This window comes from Stegodyphus dumicola, chromosome 3 (assembly GCF_044657685.1).
Source record: "Stegodyphus dumicola isolate Sdum_Otavi_A_Nest chromosome 3, ASM4465768v1".
NCBI lineage: Eukaryota > Metazoa > Arthropoda > Arachnida > Araneae > Eresidae > Stegodyphus > Stegodyphus dumicola.
Genome location: NC_140770.1, coordinates 51,978,008 through 52,004,842, shown reverse-complemented (window position 1 = coordinate 52,004,842; position 26,835 = coordinate 51,978,008). Strand labels below are relative to the sequence as shown.

The window sequence follows — 26,835 nt, the reverse complement described above, 5'->3', positions numbered from 1 at the left end:
GACTATGAATCGTATTTTCTGCATCGTTATTGGAGAATGATTACAACGCTATCGTTCTCTTTCGTTATATGCATTGCTCTCAAATCAAACTTAATTGCCATCGGGTACTTTCGCTAGTAATAAAATAAAATTGAGAATAACCGGACAGGAAAATTCTAAAAACTATAACTAGAGCTCTAGCATCTGAAGGATTAACTTGATACATAACGTTCTTGAATTAGAAATTACATTTTCTGTTTTCCTTGTAATTTGAAATTTCTAAGCATTTTAGAAAACGTGTTCTTTAATAGTATTTCTTTTTTTACAGGCATATTCCTACGTATGAAAAAGTGTATTTGATATTTATCATGATCACCGGAATAATTGGTGGTTCTATATCAACTTATTCCGCTATCGATTCTATTGTACGGATAAGCACATTCAACCCGCCCTGCTATGTAAATATAACCGCAGCCGGCATACAGCAGTGATTGCTTGCAAAGATGCCAAGCATGGCATGAAGATTTTTCTTTCAACTATTGCAAAGTTATAGTCCAATAATGGAGGAGATGGAAGCAATCGCAAAGGAAGATCGCAAGTGTTAAGAGGATGCAAAAGATGCATGCAAACTCTATTTCCTGACCAGTATTCCTTTCTTTTTTTCCCTGGAACATTTAGGTGGCCAGCATAAGATCAGTTACGAGAAAACTATCTTGTAGCTAATCTAATCTCGCAACTAGCCTTCTTGAATGGTACCTTTTGATGTAAATAATGCAAATTGCTTTCTTTTTAGCTAGTTTAAAATGTAATTAAGTTGTGTGTATTAAATATTTTTTATACAAAGAATATTTAATTGAGAAATATTTTATGGAAGGATACATTAACACACAAATGTGATCGGAAAAAAAAATGGTTGCGTGCGTACAGGTTCGTAACACATTGAGGGGACAAGTCCGATATTAGGTTAATAAAATATATTCTTATCAAAAGAAATATATCAGAACGCTGGAATTTTCCTCAAGAGATATTCATACAAGTGTTCACAATATCACGTAATATAATCGGTACTTATACTTCAAACTACTAAAAACGTTAAAATACAACTCAATACAAACGCATCTGAAGGAAAAGCTAACTCTGATTTCTAAACACACGCAGAAATAACTCGCAGCAATAGTAACTAAGCTATCTGAACTGAGATTCTCAAAGTTACACTTATGCCGAGATTATCAAGCATTCTGCTTGATGTGTTCCGGCTGTCATCGGATGTTTGCTCTGTGGGCGCTGAAGAGGGAAGGAGTTCGAAGTGCGAGTCCAGAAGGGCAGGAGCTAATGGCGAAGGGGCGTGACCAGTAGTTACGTGGCTTGCAAGTTGACTTATCATTGGTTGCGAGTCTTCTAAGGAATACCTCGCTAAAATTGCAATTAAAGAAACTGATTCTTTCTCTCTCTCCGGCCTTTTATAGCTCTCAACCGGTCGTGAGATATTTCTAATAATTTCTGCTTTTCGAGATTTCTGGAATGCAATAAGAGGATATAATTAAGCTTACAGCTAACATAATGGTCAATTACATTTATTCAATTTCAATACAACTCTTGATACAAATTACCGAGATAACCATTTACTCAATGTTAAATGCACGTGCACCTGTATTTCCGGCATAGCTTTCTCTTAAAATTTGTTTCGTCAGGCACTGCACGGGGAAATACAATTTTAATTATAATCCTACTAAAATTATCTAACTAAATACAAAATTCTTCGCAACATAAATCTTTCCTTTGTTAAAAATCAAATGTTAGAGCTATATTATATTTGGTGAAATGTCTCCAAATTCGAAAAGCGGCAAAATCTACTTCATGTGTGCTACTCTCAGGGTGTTGGTTGTGCATTAGCACTGAAGGCGTAATGAGTACGTTTCCTTAAGCACAGAATTAAAGAATCATAATTCAAAGATTAACTACGAATTCTTTATTTAATAAAATAGGATAATTCTGCTTAACTTAAGCATAACAAAAGTAATAATGTTTACGGACATTAAAATTCTGAAGTATTGAAAAGAATAACTTACATAAAATCATCATCAGTACTAAATATCATCAGGCTTACCTATATTAGGCAATAAGAAAAATAAACAGGAAAATACTTTGTCATCGTACCTGAAAGAGAAGAAAGTACTATGGATTAGACCTTTGGCCAGGTACAAGTAGCTAGGGTGAAAATCAAATATACTGCATTGCACACGAGCTTTACTTTCTCTCGCCAATATATACCTTGGCGCACGTTCGTTTCGTATGCCTTTCGAGTTTCATTGTGCAAAATACCTAAATTTATGCTAACACAGGGCCTGATTTCTTCAGGATGGCACTTGCTGCGGGTTTCCACTATCAACGGGGATCTTCAAATCCTCCTACCGTATTAAAAACATTTAAAATTTCACGCATTTTGTTCAATTATAGGTTTTTAAAACTTAAGATTAGAAAGTGGAATTGAATATTGTATTTCATATTCTAATATTTGCCTTTCTTCGAAAGCTAGCCGCAGGACTAAGTTTTGCATTCTTATAAGAATTAAAGCCTTAATTAAAAATTGTTAATTGAGCTCGCTGGTGGGTTGGTTAGCGTAACACTCAAAGGGTTTCCTACAAAACAAACAAAAAATCTGAAAGGTTTCAGATTTTAAGTTACGCCCAAAGGGGCGTTTTCTTAACGTCTTGTGTGTTACCTTTAGTTATTAAATATCATGTTCTTTGCACTTAACCATGAAATTCAGTTCAATAGCAATGTCGCAAAATTTTAAAATGAGCATATCTTTAAAATTTCCAATACACAGTTCCGCGCGCTGAAGATAGTTTTTTTTTTCGGGGGGGGGGGTCCGTAGAGTGTTGCCATTGCTCGCTTTGAAATCATTGAGTTTGTTACTCAAAAATTCGTTAAAGTTTTACAAAATATGAAATCGATAATAAAACAAATTCCAAATGTCAAATTTGGTCTGCTACATGCGAGTATTCGTAGGAGGATACGTCATTCATAATTCGATGGCTCTAGTTACCGTTGTTTTATCACAATGCAAGAAATATACATACATTTATGCAGACTTTTCATTATTTAATTTCTTAAAATATGATGCATGACTCTAACATTTGGTGGCAACAGTTTGAAAAGTGATTCGCCGTTTATTGTGATTCAACGCAAAGTCGCAAAACGAAAGCAATAGTCTTTCTGTGACAAAGCCCCTTTTGGACTAAAAAAAATCCAGCTGGGACAAAATGGGTTTTTTGGTCCGGCGGCATAAGTTGGCCATTTTTTCTTCGAAAATGAGCAAGGTGCCGCCGTTACCGTTAATAACGAACTTCAATACCGTGCCATGCTAAACGAAATTTTGTTTCCAAAAATTGAAGAGAATGATATGGGTGACAATTGGTTTCAACAGGGCAGGGTACTTGCCACACAGCCAATGTAACCATCGATCTTTTGCGCACTGTTTTTGGAAATCGAATAATTAGCCGAAATGCTGACGTCAATTGGCCGCCTCAGAGATGTGATTTGGCCCCGCTGGAATTTTTTGTGGAGAATCCTTAAGAATAAGTGTTACGCTAAACCACCCAGAGACGAATGATGCATTGAAAAACGAAATCGAAGTCATGCGACTGGAGCCCAGACAATGGAAAATGTACTGACAAAATTGGGTTGATCGGATGGGGTACTGTCATGCCAGACGTGACAGTCATTTGAATGATGTTGTGTTCCATTCTTAAATAAAAATGTCCAATCTTTCTAATAAACTCATAATTTTGAATTGATATTCATTAATGTTTTTATAGCAGATTCAAATTCCAAGAGTCAGGTGGCCTACCATTTAGTATCGGCGGCAAGAGAACGCAAAGCCGATATAATTACAACTAACTGCAGCTGGCAGAAGCACACTACTAATTAAGTTAAAGAAATGCTCCAAACCATAATAACTGATTAGTTTAAAATAGGAACCTTACATATGGATAATTTTTGCACAACTAAAGTCAACACTATGATTAACTGTTTAGCAATGATTAGCTATCGAAGATTTGTTAATTCCTCCTTACAAAACATAAGATTCGTATTCCTTGACTATAAATTTTAGCACTCTTTCAGTTTGGCCGATTTATGATGTGCCCAAGTATGCTATAAATTCCCGAATAATTTAAGCCAGAGATGAGATCTTGAATTGAATAAAGAATTCTACTGCTGGTTGAGAAAAATGACCTAAAGTTAAACTTCTAGAGAATGTAAGCGACTTTATAACTGATAATAAGATGAAAGGAATAACAAGACTTTTATGGTTATTTATAATACCGAGAAAAATGTCTTTTTTACCGGGGCAGCAGCCGAAAATCTTGTAAAGGCACTATGAGTGACTGTGGGAGAAAGTCATTTGTCCATAGCAACAGGCTTTAAATAATTGAAATAATCGAAAAACAAATATTCTGAAGGAAAAACAAAATTCAAACCAAGGTATACGCATTTGTAAAAAGATTCCATTTTACAAGAAATTCAAATTTGTTGCTAACATTTCAAGTATCAAGAAAAGTAAGGGTGTTATTAGATTCAATTTCAGAAGCGAAATTAATGGCTGAATCAATCAAATTCATAACAGATGAGATCTTGGCTAGCTCTTCTTTTTTTCTTCTCTTAAAGCTCAAATATGTCATTAAAGTAGCGAATCCAGACCTAAAAGATAATTCTTTAAACAATATATTTGCTGACATTTACCAAATACTTGGGCGCCAAGTATTTGGTAAATGTCAGCAAATATATTGGATTGAGAAAATTATCCATAGCTATTCCTTCATTTTTGCGCTAGTATTTATTTTAGAAAGCGGAATGAGCTGGGCAAACGTAACTTCAGTGAAACAAATTAACTCTTGAATTTCATTACGTGTGACATGGAATTCTCGAAGTCTGGTTTCAATCTTCTTTAATTGGATGATTCTGACAGTTTGCTTAACCATTTGACTTCAAATTTAAAAACATTTACCCCGTTCTCTATCCAAGTGAACGAAATGTGTCATAAATACTCTAAATTTAGCAGTTGGGATTTTTTTTGACAAACGGTTTTCAAGCCAAAGGATGGATCACGTGTTTTAGTTAGTTGTTGGGATATATGTCTCATACGTAGCGATGGACTTACTATAAGCGCACCTATTATTCTGGAAAACTTTATTTCATAAAATAGATTTTATATCGAATGGTACAGGGTAAAGCATTCTTTGCATAAACCAAAATTGCACATTGGGCAACTCATATTTGTTCTTTTCTCTATGTTCCTTTGTTTACAACAAGCACAGCGGCATCTTGGTTTTCCAACTGTTGGAAGATGATTCCCAACATTCAGGAGAATCTGAGCACTTTTTAACCCACCAATAACTTTTAAACTTTTAGTGCACATATATGTCCTGTTAAGTAGTCAAAGTAAAAATGTCTTCACGCACCAACTCATTTTATTTCGTTCCTGAAGTTTACAAAAATGGTATTCTGTTTCCTTACATTGTTTCTAATTAGATGACACTTTCTCTCCATTTTTTCCTATCTCTTTATAAATATATATATGTTTGGGAGTATCTATGGTTGGGAGTTGAAGGTGCTATCCTTAGGTAAATAACACTTCCTTCACGTCTTCCACACCAGATATTTAATAAAAATAAAAGAAAAGGTACAGCTTTGAATCGAATGACAGTGCTGTTGCGCCTTCTTGCGCTTGTTGGATACAAAGTTCAGCATAACTTTTATACATTTTAAATAGCTGCTTGGTGCCTACTCGCGCTCGCTATCATATACTGTTCTTCAGTTACCACCGTCACGTGGAAACAACATCTGTCTATGTGAGCGACATCCTCCTCTTTCCTCTCGCTTCAGGCCCATAGGGGATGCCCTCTGGTGGCTGTGTAGGATATGTTACCACATATAAATGTAATAAATATGTATAACGTGTATATATGTAATGATAACAAATTTAGAAGTACTGATGTAAGAAAACTGGAATGTAGAAACGCAGAAATACTGATGGCACAGCACATAGATAGCATAGAACCTAGAACCATATTGAAGAGGAAGAGTTCTGATTACGTAGAATGCTAGAATGTTGAATCCATAATGACTAGGAAACTTGACAGTTGAATGTCATTAAATTTAATTTCAATTGACACTCGTGACCACAATTTACACTCCAATCGTGCCTTTTCAAGGAGATTTACATTTTTGATACTGTTGCGATAGGAAGAGAGCAAAGCGAAATGGCGTCCGAGCGGCACAGTGGTAGAAGCAAAAGTGCGCAGTTAAATCCATGACGGAAACTCACTAAGAAACTGTTTTGGTTTAGGTTGCAAAGGTTTCAGTTCTCAAAATTTTGAGTTCAAGTCCAAAATAACTACGTCATCAGTGTTACGCAAACTGTGTGACATAGATTAATCTAGAAATGACGCAGTCTAGAAAAGTTATTACGGTTTTTAGAGTACAGAAAGAACATACCCAATTTAAAGATGAGGAATTGAGAAACTATTACTAATTAAAACAAAAAATACGTAAATCAGCTTTATAATTTAATCTTTCATTTCCTCATTTTAAATTTGTGTATTTCCTCTCTATTCTAAAAACCGTAAAACATTTTCTAGACTGCGTCATTTCTAGATTAATCTATGTCACACGACTTGCGTAACGCTGATGACGTTGCTAATTCGGAACTTTTACTCAAAATTTTGAGAACTGAAAACTTTCCAACCTAAAACAAAACTCTCTTTTGGCGAGCTTCCATACTGAATAATGGCACACTTTTGCTCCTACCTCTGTGCCACCTGGAAGCTATTTCGGTTTGCTCTTTTCCTATCGCAATGTATCAAAGCTGTAAATGTTCTTGAATAGGCACGATTAGAGTGCCAAGTGAAGAGTGGCCATATATGTTGATTGAAATAAAAATGAAATTTAATCCGCTTCGACTGCCAATTTCCTAGTCATTACGGATTAAACATTTTAGCATTCTACGCAATCAGAATTCTTCCTCTTCAATATGGTTCTATGTTCTTTGCTATCTACGTGCTGAGTCATCAGTATTTCTACGTTTCTACGTCCCAGTGTTCCTATATTAGTACTTCTAAATTTGATTTTATTACAATACTGCTGTATGTATATGACATAATAGCACCAAGGAAAAGAAGGAGCACTATTGGTGCGTACGTAGATCAATATTGAAGAGGAAGAATTCTATTGCATAGTAAGCTAATATGTTGACTTCGTAATATCTAAAAAACTTGCAGTCGAGGCAGTTTTGATTCCATTTTTATTTTCCAGTTGACGTTTGTGGCCGCAATCACTTGGCACTCTAGTCGTGCCTTTACAGAACATTTACATTTTTGATATTATTGGGATAACAAGCAAGATAGCGAAATTACATCCTAGCAGAGCAGAGACCGAAGGTGAAGTTCATAGTTATGCAATATGGAAAAGTTTTGGTTCCCAGTTCTTACGTCATCAGAGCTGCGCAGGCCATAGAATGATCTAGAAATGACGCAATTCAAAGGAAATTATTGCGATGTTTAAAGCAGAGAGGAAGAATGAGTGTTTTACCGTTAGTTTAAATTATAATTTTGATTTACATATTTTGTACTAGATTGAATGTACAAGTCCGATGAAAGATTAGAATTTATTTTATCACAAAAAATGTAACAAAACTCTGGAATTATCCTCAGAGGTATTCTTACAATATCACGCAATATAATCAGTAGCTATATTTTAAACTGCAGAGAACGCTAATCCGATCAGAACTACAGCAGCTAAGTAAACAGCAGCACATCACTTAAAACAACTGAACTCAGTTGTTTCTCTCCGGCTTTTTAATCAGTCACGAGAAGCTTCTGGTAATTTCCGTTTTCTCGAGATTTCTGGAAAACAAAAAAGTAAAATTACGAGATATATATTTATTAAATGTTAAATGCGCGTGATCCTGTACTTTTACTTTTCTGACTTGGCTTTTCTTAAAATAAGTTTCGTGCTGCATTGCAAGGGGATATAAAACAATTTTAATTTTAAATCTAGTAAAAATAGCTACCTAAATACAAAATCCGTAACACTATATATATGTGTATATGTATGAAGAAATATCTGGACATAAGTATCTGCGTATATACGAGGTGTGATACAAAAAAAAAAAATAAAATAAATAAATAAATAAATAAAAATCTGAAATGTTTCAGATTTTAAATTACGTCCAAAGGGGCGTTTTTTAACATTTTGTGTGTTACCTTTCTTTATTAAATATCATGTTCCTCGCACTTAAACCATAAGATCCAGTGCAACAGCAATATCGCAAAATAGTTTTAAAACGAGCATATCTTTAGAATTTCCGATACAGAGACTCACGCGCTGGAGATAAAAATGTTTTTTCTGCACAACGTTGCCATTGCTCGCTTTGAAATCCTTGAGTTTGTTAATCAAAAATTCGTCAAAGTTTTAAAAAATAGGAAATCGATCATAAAACAAATTTCAAATTTCAAATTTGGTCTTCCACATGCTCATATTCGTTGGAGGATTACGTTATTCAAAATTCGATGACTCTATGTACCGTTGTTTTATCACAATACGAGAAATATACATACATTTATGCAGATTTTTCATTATTTAATTTCTTCAAATATAATGCAGGACTCTAACATTTTGTGGCAACAGTTTGAAAAGTGAACCGACATTTATGAGTCCGACGCAAAATGCCAAAACGAAACTAATAGTCCTTCGGGATTCAAATCCCTTTGGACTAATAAATAAAAAAACGAGACTGTGTAGCTTCAAAAAAGAGTGGAGTTGGCAACAACTGTTTTGGTGACACGTCATGCTACACATCTCCTCTATCCATGCGGTCAGTTTCGACTTAAGCGACTACACCAGTGCTGCGTCATAGTGAACACATGCAACTGCATTCTGCCGGGAAAATGTCTAATGTAAAAACCGAACAGCGAATCACCACCAAACTTAAGAAATCAGCCACGAGGGAAACATTTCAAATCTTAACCGAGGCTTATAGAGATGAAACTTTGTCTCATGCACGCATGTTTGAATAGCATAAGTGGTTTTCAGGGGGAAGGGACAGAGTGGAAGATGACGCCCAGCACGTTCATAATGATTGAATGGGTTCCCAATAGTCAGACTGTTAATCAACGCTATTACATTGAAATACTAAAACGATTTGATGAAAAATTTAGGAAAAAAAGGGCTGCAGTTGTGGACTGATGGATGGCTGTTTCACCAGGACAATGCACCCGCTCACACGGCCCTATCTGTCAAGCAGTTTCTGACCAGCAAAAACATCGCTGTGATGGGGCATCCTCCTTATTTACCTGATTTGGCTCCATGTGAATTTTTTTTTATTTTCTAAAGTTAAATTTTCCTTAAAGAGAACCCATTTTACATCAGTTGAAGAGGTTCAAGCAAAAACGGAGAATCCCCTAAAGGGCCTTCCAAAACCATCGCTCCAGAACTGTTACCAGCAATGGCAGCACCGAATGCAAAAGTGTGTGAATGCCGAAGGGAACTACTTTGAAGGTGATAATGTCACGGAGAAATGATTCTGTAAGTACAATGATTTATTGGACAAGTCTTAATTAATTTCTTAAAAATAAAGTTTCTCTATATTTTAAAAATATTTCATGTAATTTTGTTACGAATAGATTATAGATCTTATTATTAAAATCTCATTCAGAAAGTTTACTTTTAATTAATGGATAGAGCCCTATTTCAATGAAAATCATAAGTGTAGGAACACTTTTGGGAGCCACTGTAATTTCTCTTTTTCAATAACATGATGCTTCTTATTATTATGAAATTTTGCCTTAAATTAAACTTTTAATTTTAAATTAAACTTTTAATTTTAAAGTTTTTCTATGGAATATTTTTAACAATTCATTCAAAATTGTAGTAAGAAGTTGCAAAATTAATGGAATTGTGAACGAAAATCCTTCAGAAACAATTTATTCTTTTCCAAATTCTTTTTTTATTGAGATAACTGAATAAAACAGAAGACAATGAATTTTTAAGCTGCACAAATTATATTTAGCTTTTATTATCTATATTTGTACGTGAGATATAATGTAATCATAATTTAATCGCTTTCTTACTAAACATTTTGTAGGCGAAAAATGCGACAGAATAAAATTAAAAATGCCTTTTTTATCATTGAATGAATCGTAAATGTGATAGCTCATGTCTCTACGGAACAGGAATCTCGTGATCTCTTACATCTACGCTAATGTCGTCTGCGTTGCAAAGTATATATTACTCCGCTCACGAAATTCTCTCTCTCTTCCACCTTAACGAAATAACATTTTATAAGCTGATGCTGCCTGCTCCTCTGTTACGGTAGGAATTTAGGTTTGCTATGGAAGCAAGCAATGATGTTCACAAACACGAAACTACGGTAAGGAAGTATTTTCGGTGTTGCCAAATTATTGTTTTGAAAATTTTTATTCAGATGCCAATTAAATCATAGTTAATTTTATTTTATAATATTCTTAAATTTAATGATGCTTAGAACTATTTGTTATTACGAAATTTATTTTTATTTTTAATATTTTTAAGTTAATGAAGTGTGAAGTGCGTAGTAGCTTAGAGAATTTAATACATTTTAGCCCAAAAGGGCAATTTGCAAATTGGGGGCAAAAGGGCAAATTGTTGCCCCTAAATATTATATATTGTTGCCCCCTAAATATTAGAGCCCTTTATTATTTAAAAAAATTAAATAATGAAGAATATGCATAAATGTATATATGTTTCTCGCATTGTGATGAAACAAAGGTACCTAGGGCCATCAAATTTTAAATACGTACATCTTCATTCGAATATGGGCATCTGGAATCCCAAATTTGTAAGCTGTTATATTATCTATTTCTTATTTTGTAAAGTATTTATGAGTTTTTGATTAAGAAACTCAACAATTTCAAAGCGAGCAAAACACAATACGAAAAAAAAAAATTATCACCAGTGCTCGACACTGAGTATCGGAAATACTAAGGATGTGCTGTTTTAAATATTTGTGATAGTGCTGTTAAATTGAATTTCATGGTTTAAGTGCGAAGAGCATGGTATTTAACAAATAAAGGTAACACACAAAAAAGTTAAAAAACGCTCCTTTGCCCTTAATGTAAAATCTGAAGGCTTTCAGATTTTTTTTTTTTTTTTTTTTTTTTTTTTTTTTTTTTTTTTTACCCCAAAGGAGCGTTAGCTCAGAAGGGCTATTAATTTTGTTTTAGCATTTTGCGTCGATTCACTATAAAGGAAAATCACTTTTGAAATTGTTGCCATCAAATATTATCGCCTGTGTTATACTTAAGCAAATTAAATAATGAAGAATCTGCATAAATGTATGAATGTTTCTCGCACTGTGATAAAACAGCGGTACAGCCATCTAATTTTGATTCATGTAATGTTCCATCGAATATGGGCATCTGGAAGCCCAAATTTGGAATTTGAAATTTGTTTTATAATCGATTTCTTATTTTTGTAACATTTCAACGAATTTTTGATTAAAGAAACTGAATGTTTTCAAAGCGAGCAATGACAACACTGCACGAGGGGGAAAAAAAATTATCTCCGGAGAGCAAGACTGTATCGGAAATTCTAAAGATAGGTTCATTTAAAAATTATTTTGCGATATTGCTGTTGAACTGAATTTTATGATTTAAGTGCAAAAGACATATTTAATAAATAAAAGTAACACACACAAAAAAACCCTTTGTGCATAATATAAAATTTGAAATTTTTCAAAATTTCTTTTTAGACCAAAGAGGCAATTTGTCCAGAAGGATTATTAATTTCATTTTAGCATTTTGCGTTGATTCACTATAAATGTCTGTTCCCTTTTCAAATTCTTGCCATCAAATATTAGAGCCCTGTGTTATGTTTAAACAACTGAAATAATGAGGAATATGCATAAAGTTTTGTATGCTTCTCGCATTGTGATAAAAGAACGGTACCTAGAGCCATGAAGTTTTGAATAACGTTATCTTCCAACCGAATATGGGAAGTCTTAATTTGGAATCTGAAATATATTTTTTATCGATTTCATATTTTGTAAGACTTCAACAAATTTTTGATTAACAAACTCAACGATTTCAAAGGGAGCAATGGTAACACTGGAACTGTCCTCTGTAATATTGGCGAACAAAAAAACTGTGGTTCGATTCTCCATCACGTGTTATCTTCAATTACTCCAAATCCACGAATTCGTAGTACGCAACAATATGTTTGGAGAAATAGCAATATTCTAGAGAATCAAATCTTTAAATTATGTTAGATTTAGCTGCTGTAGCACTTTGACTAGAAGAACGATCAAATATGGGCTTGTTAATGATGGCAAAAAGATGCCATCATTGACAAGGCATTTCATCTTCCCCCATAACCCATATTTGATTGAATGACATCTTTTGACAAGAAATAACCGATATTTGAGTATTTTTAGAAGCTACTACTACAAGTAAAATTCCGTTTGAAGATGAAGAAATAAGTGGGTCAGATGCATGGATTTTTCACAGTGTAACACGAATACGACAGTTTTCCTTGAAAATTCCTTCACAGAGAATCCCTCCCTTCCTTTAGGCTGCGATCCCCAATGTGCTTTGCCATATTCAGATAACTTAACCTAATCTAACTTTGAAATAAAGAAGTAAAATACATAGAAGAAATTGAAGGTGGGAATGTAATGCATTGAAAGTAAAATAATCTGTATCAATGTTAACTGAATCAGTATTGCTTGATGTTATTAATTTTCTCCTATTTATTTATGAACAAATGTGGTAGCGTTTTCAGTACCTGGATAAATATTCGGGTTGTTCAAATGAAAAGATACGAAATGGCACTATGGATATACTGAAGTACTTGTTCACAAGTAGTCATCAGAGGCCTGAGCACAACTATCCCATTTTTTCACGAGCCAAAGGATTCCCTCTTCCCAGAATTTCTGTAGCAGTGACAGGAGCCAGACCTCCACTGTGTTCTTCAGTTCGTCGTCCAAATTGAAGCATTTTCCTTTGAGATGCTTTTTCTCACTAGGTCGTTCATATTGCCAATGAGTTCAGCCGTGATTACTGTGTTTGCCTGGCCTGGTCTCGCGTCATCACTCAAATACTCCATGCCTTAACGAAAACTGGCACTCCGCTTTCTCACTGACTTGTTCGACACATAGTCTGCTCTGTATACGGCCACCATCCGGCGTTGAATATTATCCGCCGTTTCTGACTGTGGACCCTTCCACAGTCAGAAATCTGATAACATCTCGCTGCTCCTCTGTCGTCGAATTTTGCAATGTGAACGCCATGGTGTCATCACACGCACTGCTGCATCAATTGAACGGAACACGCAACTGTGTGCGTCATGTTTTTATGCGTCATGGCATCTCAACATCTGACAATTGTGTCTGTGGCATGCTAGGTTCTCCCGAGCACTACCTATTTGACTGCGGTCTAACAACAGACCACCACTTACCACATCCAACGAATGATAGAACACTTTACTATCGTTTCATAATCAAACACCCGCCAGCTATAAGGAGTATCTGCGCAGTTGTACAGCAAATCAACGCCCTAGGGCAAGACATTTGCGAGCCACAATAGCATGGTACTGAAGACAATGTACTCAACGATTAGGTATTCGCAGTATGTACACATTCTGTAAGCGCCACATTCAATTTCGAGCCTCATGTAATCATCTGCTTTCAATAGAATAATGTTACTGACATGTTTATCTGTGTAAAGCACTGAGCACCCAATGGAACGATGTGTTATCGTAAATCGAAATATATAATATCCGTACAATGCACGAATGTAGTGTATGCAACGAAATATCTAAATCATGCAACAGAAGCCCCTAATGAAAGTATGTACATTATGTATTATGGGTACTGAGCATATTTCCGCACAGCGCTTCTGCTTTACGCACACCTTACTATGTCTCATATGTTTCTTCTGTGTGCAATATTTGCATTTATATGCTCTACGTGTTTCCATATGTATTCTATGTGTCATGATATGTATTCTCGTGTGTGTTTTTATGTCTTTATGTTACGTAATTACGAGTGTGTTTTTATGCTTTTACGTTTAATTTTGTATATCTATGTGCTTCAGCTTATATGTGTGTTTTAGTGTTTTAATGGTATCCTTTATATTCTTTTTAAGTTACTTTGTGTTATTAACAACGTCCTATGTAAAATCTACTTGACATCTAGCCCCTGTATGGCCATGTAAACTCCCGGTGCAGTCTTACGGGGCTCCAGCGAGTTGCTTCTTCGAGATAGTGAGGACGTTGGACATATGCCTGTTTACCTATGTTATACGCCAGGTGTCCTCGTCCTCCGTCACCTGTCTGCGTCATGTGCAGGTGCCCATACATACACACAACCACGCCGGATACTACATTCGCGTCCTTAGATGTCTCCCTACGTTATACCAAAGCAGCATATTCAAATTTCAACCGGTGTTCTTGTTACAACGTTTTGTACTTTTTCATTTCAACACCCCTTATATATTTATACTACACCAGTGAAATCAGCAGATATTACTAGCCTACTGGCATGTGAAAAAGTGTACTGATTTTGTTGGAGTAATTAGATTTAATCACATGCTGAACATGATGTCTTAATTGTCCGTATAGTTTATTAGCTTCTTTTCTTGTTTTGAGCTCAGTAACATGACCACGAAACACGGTTTCTTTTTCTGGTATTTTAAGGTATGCTGAACACTTTCCTTGCAATAGTACCTTTTAAAAGAATGGTTTTCTTCATTCACCCCCTTAAATTGTTCTCTAAAATGTACTACAGACAACACAAACAAAGTACAAATCTTTGCACATTGTAAATAACAACAATTAGACTAAGAATACGAACAAACATTTTGAAAAAATTAAATGGTCTATCAGATACATGTTTTAATATTTTTGCTTTGTTACTATATTATTAATTTTACAAATACAAATAAACTTTCAAAAACAAAATCACAGATTTCTAATTGAACAGAGGTTCGATTTTAATCAATATTATGACTCATGTATTCATGTAATTTTTTTAAAATATTTGGCATAAAATTGCTTCACTTAATTCTGAAATCACCTCGTTCAAAATTATTCGATCTGTATCTTGTTTTCCGTAGTAAATTATTGACTTCACTAAAGCTTCCATCCTATAGGTAAGAAGAGGAAAATAAATGTCAAAAATGTTGGTTTGGTCACAACTTTTATTCGGGGATATTTTCTTCCGAATGACTTTTAAACACGAGAACTTAGTACGCCCATGTGTTTCGAATAAGACTTGATTTTGTTTGATACAACTGTATGGGAAAAAAGGGGGAGGGACATTTTTTATACCTTTCGTTCTACTGGATCAATTGTCGAAATTTAACTTGCGTTTTCCATGTCTTGAAAGCGAGACTTAGGGATATATATTAGGTTTATATATAGCATTGTTCTAACATAAGTATTTTGGCGCAAAATCGGACTTTTCTGAAATAACATACCAATGTTTTTCCATATTTCGATTCTATGACTCAAATTAGGCTAGAGTGTCACGTTTTGTAAAAATCGCACGCGTAGTTTTAAAAAATTAGTTCTCAAAATTTTAGTTCCGCCATGTTAATAGAATTTGGTATATATTTATTAATATCTCTTTTTTTATTAAACTTATTTGATTCTTACTTTCACATTTCGAAATTTAGATTCATTTCAAATAAAATTCACCCATTTTTTTGTGATTTATTTTTCAAATTTGTATTTTAAAATAATTTTTATAAATTTTTTGAAAAAAAATTAGAATTATAACCTATAAAAGTTTTACTATCATCTGAAAGTAAATGTATTTCTATGCATGCCTGCAAAAATTTAGAGTTTTTTATACAAAATTTCTTAAGATATACGTGAATTTACATATTGGCGCGTTTTGAAATTTGGTTTGTCGCCACATTTGGCGTTATTATGTCTTATTTTTTATAAGACATAATAACGCCAAATGTGGTTTACGCACTTCGTTATAATTATTTGAAAGTATAAACAATGACTTTTTCCCCCCTCGCTCGTGTACAATGAAAAAAAGGAAAGTAATATAGGTTGCTATAAATTAAGAAGTTCGCTAATTCAGTTCTTGGCGCAAACTGAAAAATATGCGCCAAGATAAAATTTTAATTTCTCGATAAATTTCTCACCAAACCTTATAAAATTTAATATATAGGCATAATTTGAGTCATAGAATCGAAATATGGAAAAAAAATTATGTTATTTCAGAATCATTCCGATTTTGTGTCAAAATACCTACGTTAGAGCAATGCTATATATGAATCTAATGTTTGTCCTAAGTTGAGCTCTTGAGCCATGGAAAATGCAAGTTAAATTTCGACAATCGGTCTAGTAGAACGGAAGATGTAGAACAGTCAACCTCCCCCCCCTTTTTTTTCCGAGGTTTACATCAATAAACAATAAATTATCAGTTTTATTGCTAAATTTTTTGTAATTAATGGAATCTTGATTATGTCGATGTATATTTGGCTGTCGATCCCAATCGATCCTTTGAACACTATTGACGCCCTTTAAAACGTCATTGATCCCCAGGGATTAATACCAATCCCACTGAGAAAAACCTGCAATAGTTTAAAGAGCTTGTTACGCTCGCTCTTTTTAGTTTAAACTTCTCGTAGAGGAAAAAATTATAAAAAAATAAAGTCACCAAGATCAGAAACGTAACAAACAAAGAATAAAATCCCATTATAGAAAAATCGATTAAATATCGAAAGAAGAATTGAATTCCATTAAGTTATCTTAAAAGGTAGTGTCACTGCTAGATTATCATGTTGTTCGGCGAAAGGTTTATCAGTACCTTGTCAAGGTTTATGACAAGTATTCAGAATGATTATATTTTTATAGACAATGGTTATCTCTCAGGAAAATTCAAATGATAGGGATAAATTATGTTTATGATTTTTTTATACTTTTGCGCATTTTAATCTGACACAGTAAAATTCATTTTTGGAATTTTATTACAAAGCATTCATCATATAAACGTTTTTGCAAACAAAAAGTAGATTACTGACTCAGTTAACCGAGATTTATTGACCAATTCACATAACAAATTCTTTTCAACGAACTTTTAGATAAGCATTGTATCATTTTGGCATTTAAAACGTCACCTTAGAGAAGAAAAATCTTAAATCCGATAATGCTTGCTTAAATTTGAGTAATTAGTTTTCTAATACTCACTTTAATTAATTTCTTTAATTTTTCTATCTTGCTTTTATGTAAAATGGAAAACTCAGATGTTCTTATATGATGTGGTGAATTCATTTAACACAATTACACCAGCAACTTAGAAAACCACTATGACAATATTGCTACCTTTTTCTTCTTACGTACGTACGGTAAGGGTACGCGGATTTGGAGTGAATAACGACGCTATTTGATGAAGTATCGAAACACAACTTATTAGCCAGTATTATTCAAGACAACTCCAATAGCATGTTTACAGTAGCCGAAGATCTACTATAAACACGCTGGAACAATCAGAGACACAACCTTCAGGTTATCAGGGTATAACGGTGGAGACAGCTTCACTGCAAAGCACCAGAGTACAGCTCCCAACTCTGCTCAGTCGTTCTCGGAACTCTACGTACTCTCGAGACTCTCCACGCTACAACTCGCGATGCACTCGACTATACACTAGAGCACAGCTCCCCACTCCTCGGTTCAGTCGTTCCCGGAGCTCACACACTCTAAGATCAAACTGGACAACTCGCGATACACTAAGAGACTCTCTCGATGCATTCGACGACCAACTTGGCACTAGACTTCGAGACACTTGCTCACTGACTGACTATCAACTCGCTAGACGAGACACTGACTCCGCACGGAATTGCGATCGCGTACCAGCAGGGTTTATTTAGCTTTTTGGCGTGTGTTCGAGAACATTCTGGGCTAAACCAGTAAGAATTTGCTTCATCCGTCTATAGCATATCGCCAATTTCGTCGCCAAATCTGGCAACCCTGCTTTCTCTTGCCATTTTCTGGCAGCCCTAAACTTGCTTAGCGGGGAAGCTATCTTACCGCGGCTAGACACTTCGTAACAATATTATTAATTAAATTAGATTAACAATATTTTTAATCACATTTCTAGTTAGTTGAAACTGGAATTCAATTTAATTTTCGTTAACACAATTTCAGGGCATTTTATCGAAGTGTTCATCATTGTCATTAGTACAGTCGGCGAATTCAAATCATCGGACTAAAGGACTACCACTATGGCTCGCTTCCGTTTTTATCGTTGGCGAGATGGCAGGAAGCGGTGTTCTTGCTTTACCGAAAGCAATAGCAGATGCAGGTATATTTTTTTGGCTTTTAATTATTTAATCTTAGCTTTCCAGATATAGTTAAAAATTTTGGTACTTACATATTACCTCGTCGACTGTGAAATCTGGCAGAGATCCTACTAAAACTAGTTCCTGCAGAATTCTGAAGGAGCCGATGCCATTTATTTAATAAACAATTAGCATTCGACCCACTTTAATTGATGATTACCACTTTACCAATGATTTGGCAGATTTCTACTATTGTATTATGCACTCCCAGTTTACCGAAAGCTGGGTTTAGAACGCTGCTAGTACAAACTACATTTTACGACGACTCCCGTCACGGACGCGAACAATTATGGTCGCTCGCTAGAGAGCTCTCCGCTCAATAGTACAGCAACTACGAACATGATTACGGCGCCTCCAGCTGGCAGTACGTCTCTTATGGATGCATCTCTTCTACCTCCTCCCCGAATAATTACGAACACTGATATGGATACGACTGCTCCTCCTGCCACTTTCCCAACGCAAGTCGTCAACAACACCATCCAGATCTACGCCTTGAAGAACCGAATCCTTGAACAAGAATCTGATATTCAACGGATCGAGAAAAAAGACTATCCGCCTGAAACCAAAGACGCCATGCTGAAGCAAATGCGTGCTGAAGGTGAGACACTTTTGAATTCCTTAAAAATGCTTTGTGGGAGCCTTGGGGTTAACTTGTTTACTCTTCCTGCAACAGAAAGTGAATTCCTTGCAAATTGCAGTAGACTGAACGATAAAAGAACTAATGTTATCTCTAATCCCAAGCAACCTGCACCTTCTAGTCCTGCTAGTAATTCTAAACCGAAAGTGGATAATAAGAAAAGACCTAGAGCTACTGATTCGGAAGACTGTGCCCTCCCACCTAAGCATCTTGTTGCTAAAAAATCTCCTACTACTCAATCGCCTACAATTTCAACTCCTGATACCTCAAATAAATTTGAGAACTTAGAAAATGCAAAAGCTAATCCTGAAAATAATTCTTCTACGCAGCCGGCCGCAAACTCAATTCCTAAAGTTCAACCTCCTCCCCCTGTATTTATCAAACCACGAGCTGATTGGTACTTTCTTTTACAACAGCTACGTAGACATGCCCCCACTATTAAATCTCAGCAAGATATTGATTTTATTAGATTAACTACTACTAATGAAACTGATTATAGAACTCTTGTTAGATTCCTCCAGAGAATCAAATAGAATTTAAATCTCATACTCTGAAAGCAGAACGTCCCTTAAAAATTGTTGTTCGGGGCCTACCGTCTGTTAACGCCCATTAACGTTGTTCAGACTGCGATTGAAGTTGCTAGGTTTAAAATTCACAAAATAACTCAAACGATGGAAGACTAGAGTTCCAATGCCTCTGTTCTATGTCCAGATTTACAACAGCCTGAAAGCTGACGAAGTCTTCAATATCACGGAACTTCTCGGCACTGACGTCGAAATAGAAAGATTCAAAGACGCTGTGTATGATCCAACGCTGTGTATGATGTGCTGGTTCGCAGCAAGTCAAAGACTGTACCAAACCCTTCGACAAACCGATTAAGTGCGCAAACTGCCTAGGTTTTCATGCCGCGAACTGGCGTTCGTGTCCGTGCTTTCCTGGAGCCAAGAAAAACCTAAATAAACCCACGACTCAATCCACCCAGTCCGTTAGTCCTTCCCCCAACAATAGCAACAATCTTAAATCAAACCCACGTCCGGCTGCAAAGTTTAATAGTGACAGTAAAGTTCGTCCCGAAGTCTCATACTCCAATATCTTAACGGGCACTTAACAGGTTGCTTCCCCCAAATTCCAAATTATTCGGTCCCCCAAGGAGCTTATCAGACTCAAAATTGCACCGAAATCCTTTTGGCAATAATCCAAATCTCTAATCAGCCTGGCATTGACCAGAATAGATTACTCTTAGCATTCAAAAATGCCTAGCCTCAGCTACGAGTGGCTCCCTCTGGTGCTGACGCTGCATACTATATTTTTGAGAGCTATGTTACTCTACAATTTTCTGATTCTCCCTCACATTAAAATTCAATACTTTGAAAGGTTTGAAGAACTTAAAATTTTGTACCTGGAATGCTAATGGCATTATGTGTAAATATCAAGAATTTCGTGATTACGTCGAAGAGAAGGGCTTTGGCATTATCTTTGTCCAAGAGACCAGACTCCAACCAGGGAGAGTTCCTAAGCTTGCATATTATTTTACTTATAAAAATGACAGACAAGCACCGGATCCTCGTGCCGTTTATCATGGTGATACATGTGTTTTGATTAAAAATCATATTCCCCATCGCAGAATTGACACACCGAGTCTGAGCAGACTCGAGGAGACGATTATCGAAATTTTTATTCAAAATTCACCTTCCTTAGTTTTGATCTCTGCCTATCTTCCACCTTTATCCAGAACAAGAGACAAATTTCCGGTGGAGGATTTTAACAAACTGCTCAATTTATCAACCAGTATCATTATCGCTGGTGATTAAATTGTCACCACCAGACTTGGCGTCGTAAAAATTCCAACACCGCTGGTCGTGGCCTCCTAAAAGGGGCTCAGTGAGCCCAATTTAAAATTATACAGCCGAATTAACCCGCACGATGCCATGTACAGGGAGCCCCTTCTTATATTGATTTGGCTCTTTTTCGAAATATTCCTTTTGACTATCACGTGACTGTGGAAAAGTTGTCTATCCTCAGATCACAACCCCGTACTCATCTACTTTAACTGTAATTCTTTTAATCAAAATTCTCCGGCACTCGTCTCTACAAATTGGGACAATTTTCGATATAAACTTAACAGTAAAAGTTTTCCCTCCTCGAAATTAAATCCAGTGACGATACTGACAAGGCTGTTGATCAGTTAACTTCTATCCTAACAGATACTTTTAAAGAAGCATCAAAACCCACCCTTTGCGCCAATTTTAATAAACTTCCAGCTGAAATCAAACTCAAAATCCCCGAAAAGAATAAAGTACGAAGGCTTTAGCAAAGAATTAGAAGTCCTGACTTAAAATTACAACTTCGTGCTCTCCAAAATGAGATCAAGGCTTCATGTGACCAGTTCAATCAATCACGATACTCTAATCACATTCAATCCCTAATGACCACAGATAAGTCTTTGGCGTGCATCTGCCAGACTTCGCAAACACAAATCTCACATTCCGTCTTTAGCTAAGGACACAGTGGTGACTCATACAGACACGGAGAAATCTGAATTAATTGCTGACAGTCTCCAAACACAATTCACACCACATAATGAAGGGATTTTTGCTAATACCGCAAATTCCTTCTAACTAAATCTTGAAAGATTTCTAAATTCTTCATGTTAGGGAGACATACAATATACAACCATGCACGAAGTTAGCGAATATATCGCTAAATTAAATCCTAAGAAAGCGCCTGGATTGGACTCTATTTCTATCGCACGATTAAATACCTACGCACCAGCTATCTATTTTTCTTAGTAATACTCATAAATTATATGTTACTGCGTTGCTATTTTCCTCAAAGCGGGAAGAGAGCACTTATTGTGCCTATTCCGAAACCTGGCCTGTGCCATTCAAATCCTCAAAATTAGAGACCTATCAGCCTCCTATCTTCGTTATCAAAGATTTACGAATTTGTGCTACTTAAACGCCTGAATGATTTTCTCCGAACCTAAAAATTCGTTATTGACGAGCAGTTTGGTTTCCGAGCAAAACAGTGCGCAACGCACCAGCTTCTGAGGACAGTGGAGTTCATTCATAAAGGCTTTCGTAGCAAAATGCTTATTGGGGCCTTTTTCTTGACATAGCCAAAGCATTTGATAGGACGTGGCATACGGGTATTATTATCAAACTCATGCGACTTGGTATTCCGGTTCAACTTATTCACATAATTAGCACGTATCTCACTAATCGTTCTTTCTCAGTACGAGTTAATTCTATCATTTCGGCTCCCCGTCCAATCCTAAGTGGCGTAGCTCAAGGTAGTCTACTCGAACCGACTATCTTCAACATCTTTATCAACGACATTCCAAAATCACCCAGTGTTACTCTAGCACTCTATTCAGATGACACGGCCATCCTAACAGAACACAAACATTTGAATGCTCTGGTTCACAATATTCAGAGTTATCTCCATAGCCTCGAGCACAGGCTCATTACTTGAAAAATCAAAATTAACTTAGCTAAATGTGCTGCAATGATATTCACACTCTCTCGAATCTCGTACCCTGCCATTAATATAAAGTTCTTCGATGACTATGTCCCCTGGTCAAATTAATATAAGTATCTTGGAGTGATACTTGATTCCAAAGTAATCTGGCGTCTTCATATTGATTATACACTCAATAAAGCGAAGACCGTCAGAACGCAACTTTACTCCCTTCTAGGCCGAAAGAGCCCTCTGTCAATCAAAAACAAAGCTCTTCTCTATACTTCCATTATTCGACCAATATTTTTGTATGATTGCACCATCTGGGGTACAGCTGCAAAAACACGCATAAAAAAATTTCAAGGCTTCCAAAGTAAGACCCTGCGTTTAGTCCTTAATGCAGCCTGTTATGTCCGTACTGATGTGATTCATTCGGATCTTAACATTAAACCCATAGATGTTGTTATTTAAAAAGTTAGTCAAAATTTATTCCTCAAAATTGAACTGACTGATAACCGTGCACTTCAACATTCATGAGGTCTAAATTTCTTACTTTATATATATATATATGTGGGAGTCATCAACGTCCAATGCTGAATTAGAATACCAGGATTATGACGTCATCAGTATAGCATCACCCAGAACAGTAAGAATCATCCCAGACAGCGCTGAGACCTGGTCGAGAGCGGAAAGCAGACGTGAGCAGACGGCTCACACGTCTTCAAGAGTTTAGGAACTTAGATTGTGCTTTTGATGTTATGCCTTTAGGTGTAAAAGGACTACATCATTATGCTAATCCTGCATACCGTTAACTTCATCTTTATTTACTTTTTCTTATTTACTTTTACTTCTTTCTATTAAATAAACCATTTAAATATTACTTCGTGCTCTCATGCTGTGAATTAAGTCAAATTCTACATATATATATACTCACTCTGTTATCTAGCTCTGTGAGCTCAGTTTTTTTTTATTATTATTATTCTTTGTTCTTATATGATGGTAAATTGTGCATTTCCTTTAAAAGTGATTGAATTATGTTGTTCTTGTGTTCCGGTTAAGTTTTTATGCCTTTAGTTATTCTGCATCCTATAATTGTAGAATTATCAACAATTTAAAAGTTAAGATAAAATAACACGCCGAACAAGTATTAATTTAGAAGTCAAACAACAAAAATCAGCGTTATTTTTGCAAATTTTCACAGGACTAGTTTCGATGGTTTGGTTTTACCGAACCATCATCCTCAGCTGCCAAAGCACAAAAAAAAAAGGCTTTTTTTTTAATTTTTATTTTTTTATTTTTTTTTTTTCGCTTTGGCAGCTGAGGATGATGGTTCCGTAAAAACAACTCGCATCGCTTGTGTTAAATAAATCAACATCCCCCAAATCTTACTCGATCCGATTTTTTTGTCCCTGTGAAGTTCCACGAAGCAGCAACCTATTGTTGTCAATGTTTGTAAATATTGGAGTCAATTTGATTTTATTGTCGCTTCTATGTATTGGTTTAATGTTACGTATTGTTTTTTTTTTATACATTTATTTTTCGAATTTGAGGTAATAAATTAGAATGTGTTTTTGTCTAAATTTGTGGCAGCATATGATTCACCCATGTGCATATTTTTTCCCACAAAATTGAACATGTTGCGATTCGGAACCCAGTGTTTAAATATACCGAACTTAATGTTTAAATATTTTAATTAGAATTCAATAGAAATAATTTCCTGACGTCCTTCGCAACAACATTTTCGCCAAGTAAGCGACATTCCGCAAGTTTCTTGAAAACGCATTTTAAAAGTTCTGAATTATTTTTTCACCTCTAAGCTTTTAAAAATGCCCGAAAACCTACATAAGTAGTCCTCTTTGAATCTCACAGAAAAACCTCACAATTTTTTTTTTTTTTTTTTTTTTTTTTTTTAGTAATTCTGTGAGTAATGTCGATAATCTGTATTATTTTTAGTGTGTTAAGCCAGAATTGCTTTATCTCTACGTTCTACTGAGATATTTATGGTTGTTATTTTTGGTTTACACTTTAGCAGAATATTAGTCAAATTCTTCCTGCTCATACAGTGATTATTTGAAAAGATCTCTATGAAATGGTGACAGAAGTGGGGTCTCTTTGTACGGCTGTAACCCACAGCAGCTAAAAGCTAGTACGGAAATGATATCTGCTAGCAAAGAAGAAACTGTGATATGAGGAAGGAAAGAATCGCGAATACCGGTGAAATGAAGGCGGCTATAAAAAGTAAATATTCAATCGCCCCTCTCCAGGATGAAACAATAGCCGCTGAGATGAAGACAGAAATTAAAAACACTTCAATTAAATTACATTAAATTACGTTCAATTACATTTTTCCTAACAGCTCATAGTCCATTTACAGAATACCTTCATAGATTCGAACTTCACCATACAAATCTCTGTACTTATGGGAATGAAGACACAATAGATCATTATCTCTTTCACTGCAACCTTACTAAAGATTATCACCTTAAAGCATACACTTTTGCTCAGTGATGGTTTAAATAGTTATTAAAAAGTAATATTCTAAGAAATCATTTTCAAAATATAATAAACTATATCTCCGCAAACATCGAGCATCTTAAAGGAACTTGAAATCATATTATTCTATGTTCATTTACCTCATTTACCTTACTTAATGCGCCATCCTTTTTGCTATCTCATTTTAATGCTTTCACTCAAGACCATCTTTATTTAAGTACATATTCAAGATCTCCCAAGCTCAATCAAGAATTTAAGAATATTTTGTAACTCCATCTCCTTAATATATTTATCTTAAATATATTAATTAAGTCTCAACTCAAGATTATTAGTCAAGATTTTTAATCAAGAATGACTCTTTATCAAGAATTTCCATGAACTTTTCATTCAAGTCATCCTAATTCATTCAAATACTATTTCTCATCAAATTTTATTCAATTACTGCTCTTTATTCTCCATAATCAAAAACTATACTCTTATTCTAAACTATTTACATAACTTACATTCTCAGCCCCTTCTATTCTCCTACATTATGTTGTTCGTTTTCAAAATTTGTAATGATCTTCCTAAGTATTTACGTACGTATTTATGTTTCATTTGCTTACATATTTATTTAGGTATTATGTATTTATATGTTTAATTTTTTTTAAATTTATTATATAATTCTCAAAATTCTAATACTATATTGATATTATATAACAATGTTGTTATATAATATTATATAACAACATTGTATTTAGGCATTTATCTAATTCTAAGTTTTCAATTTTTATTTATTGTATCTATATATGTAATTATATATTTATTTCATGATATTGTAAGGATCCTAACTTTTACTAACGTTTATTTTGTCTTAAATCTTTACTATCACTTCTTATTTTCTACTTCCGGCCAGAATTAAAAGCTTTAACTTATTTATGCAAATTTGTCTTGCTAACGCCAAGTGCTTAAGTTGTGGCTTTTTGCCAAGCAAGAGAGAAGAAAGAGTTATTGCAAGCCGCTTGCCATAGTAGTTTTACTCGGTTGCTGGTTGCCTTCAAGGCCAGAGGTTTAGTCCTCTTGATAATTTCAAACGTATCGTAGTTTTAGCAGCTCTCTGTACTACATACGGATTTTGTTAAATAACGGCCAATCTTAAAGCTAGGCACTTGTATATTAATCCAAAGTTAGTTTTAGTTAGAGTTTAGTTAGTAGTTTTATATTTTTACGTTCAGACCACAAGTGGTTGGTCTCTGTATTCCGAAGTTCCGGAAATCTCTGTAAAGATAGAAAAATAAAGGGTTTCGTATACCCTTCCTGTATGCATTGTCTACTTCACAATTTATTGAACATAGCTTGAGTAAGCTCCCTGTTCCGAGTCAGGACAGTTCATGTTTCCAAAGCAAGTGAAGAGGAATACAAGTCCTGATAATATTTAATTTTTATTAGGTAATTATCAAAATTCTAAAACGTTAGTGAATTTTATATATTATAACAAGACAGTTGGTAGATGATTCCATCAGTTGAGCATAAAAAGCTGAATGTCTGAAAGGCGGTGCAGCTGGTCATCTGATGGTAAATAAGTAAATAAATAAAACAGCAGATGCTATAGGAACTGAAGAAAGCATTGGAGCTGTTAAAGAGAGGCTTGTGAATGCTATGAATGCGAAAGAAGCCGCTATGCAGTTGTGTGTTTTGATACAAGGAAGCTTTTTTTATGTATAATATCCACTTCAACTGTTAAAAAATGTGAAAAAGAATTGGGGGTTCTTAATCAAAGTATCTCTACATTTAAACGGAGTACAAAGAATTTCAAATAGCAGAGAAGAAATTATTGGAATCGCTTCAATCTGCAAATCCGTCTCAGCTCAGCCTTCTGTGTTTGATGTCCCA

The 26,835-nt window shown here is 35.1% G+C and overlaps 2 protein-coding genes across 4 annotated transcripts in view; both read left to right on the top strand.

Annotated features, from left to right (window-relative positions):
• The window catches only part of LOC118187414 (uncharacterized), a 41,252-nt gene extending 40,427 nt beyond the window's left edge, over positions 1 to 825 (top strand). For both annotated transcript variants that reach the window (XM_035357630.2, XM_035357631.2), the window contains exon 8: positions 308 to 825. In XM_035357630.2, coding sequence (XP_035213521.1) covers positions 308 to 470 — 163 coding nt within the window. In that variant the 3' untranslated portion in view covers positions 471 to 825. The remainder of the gene's footprint in view (positions 1 to 307) is intronic.
• A 9,430-nt stretch (positions 826 to 10,255) lies between these two features.
• LOC118187418 (uncharacterized) overlaps positions 10,256 to 26,835 on the top strand; it is a 43,646-nt gene continuing 27,066 nt past the window's right edge. For both annotated transcript variants that reach the window (XM_035357637.2, XM_035357636.2), the window contains exons 1-2: positions 10,256 to 10,411; positions 18,181 to 18,337. In XM_035357637.2, the coding sequence (XP_035213528.2) occupies positions 10,373 to 10,411; positions 18,181 to 18,337 (196 nt within the window). In that variant the 5' untranslated portion in view covers positions 10,256 to 10,372. The remainder of the gene's footprint in view (positions 10,412 to 18,180; positions 18,338 to 26,835) is intronic.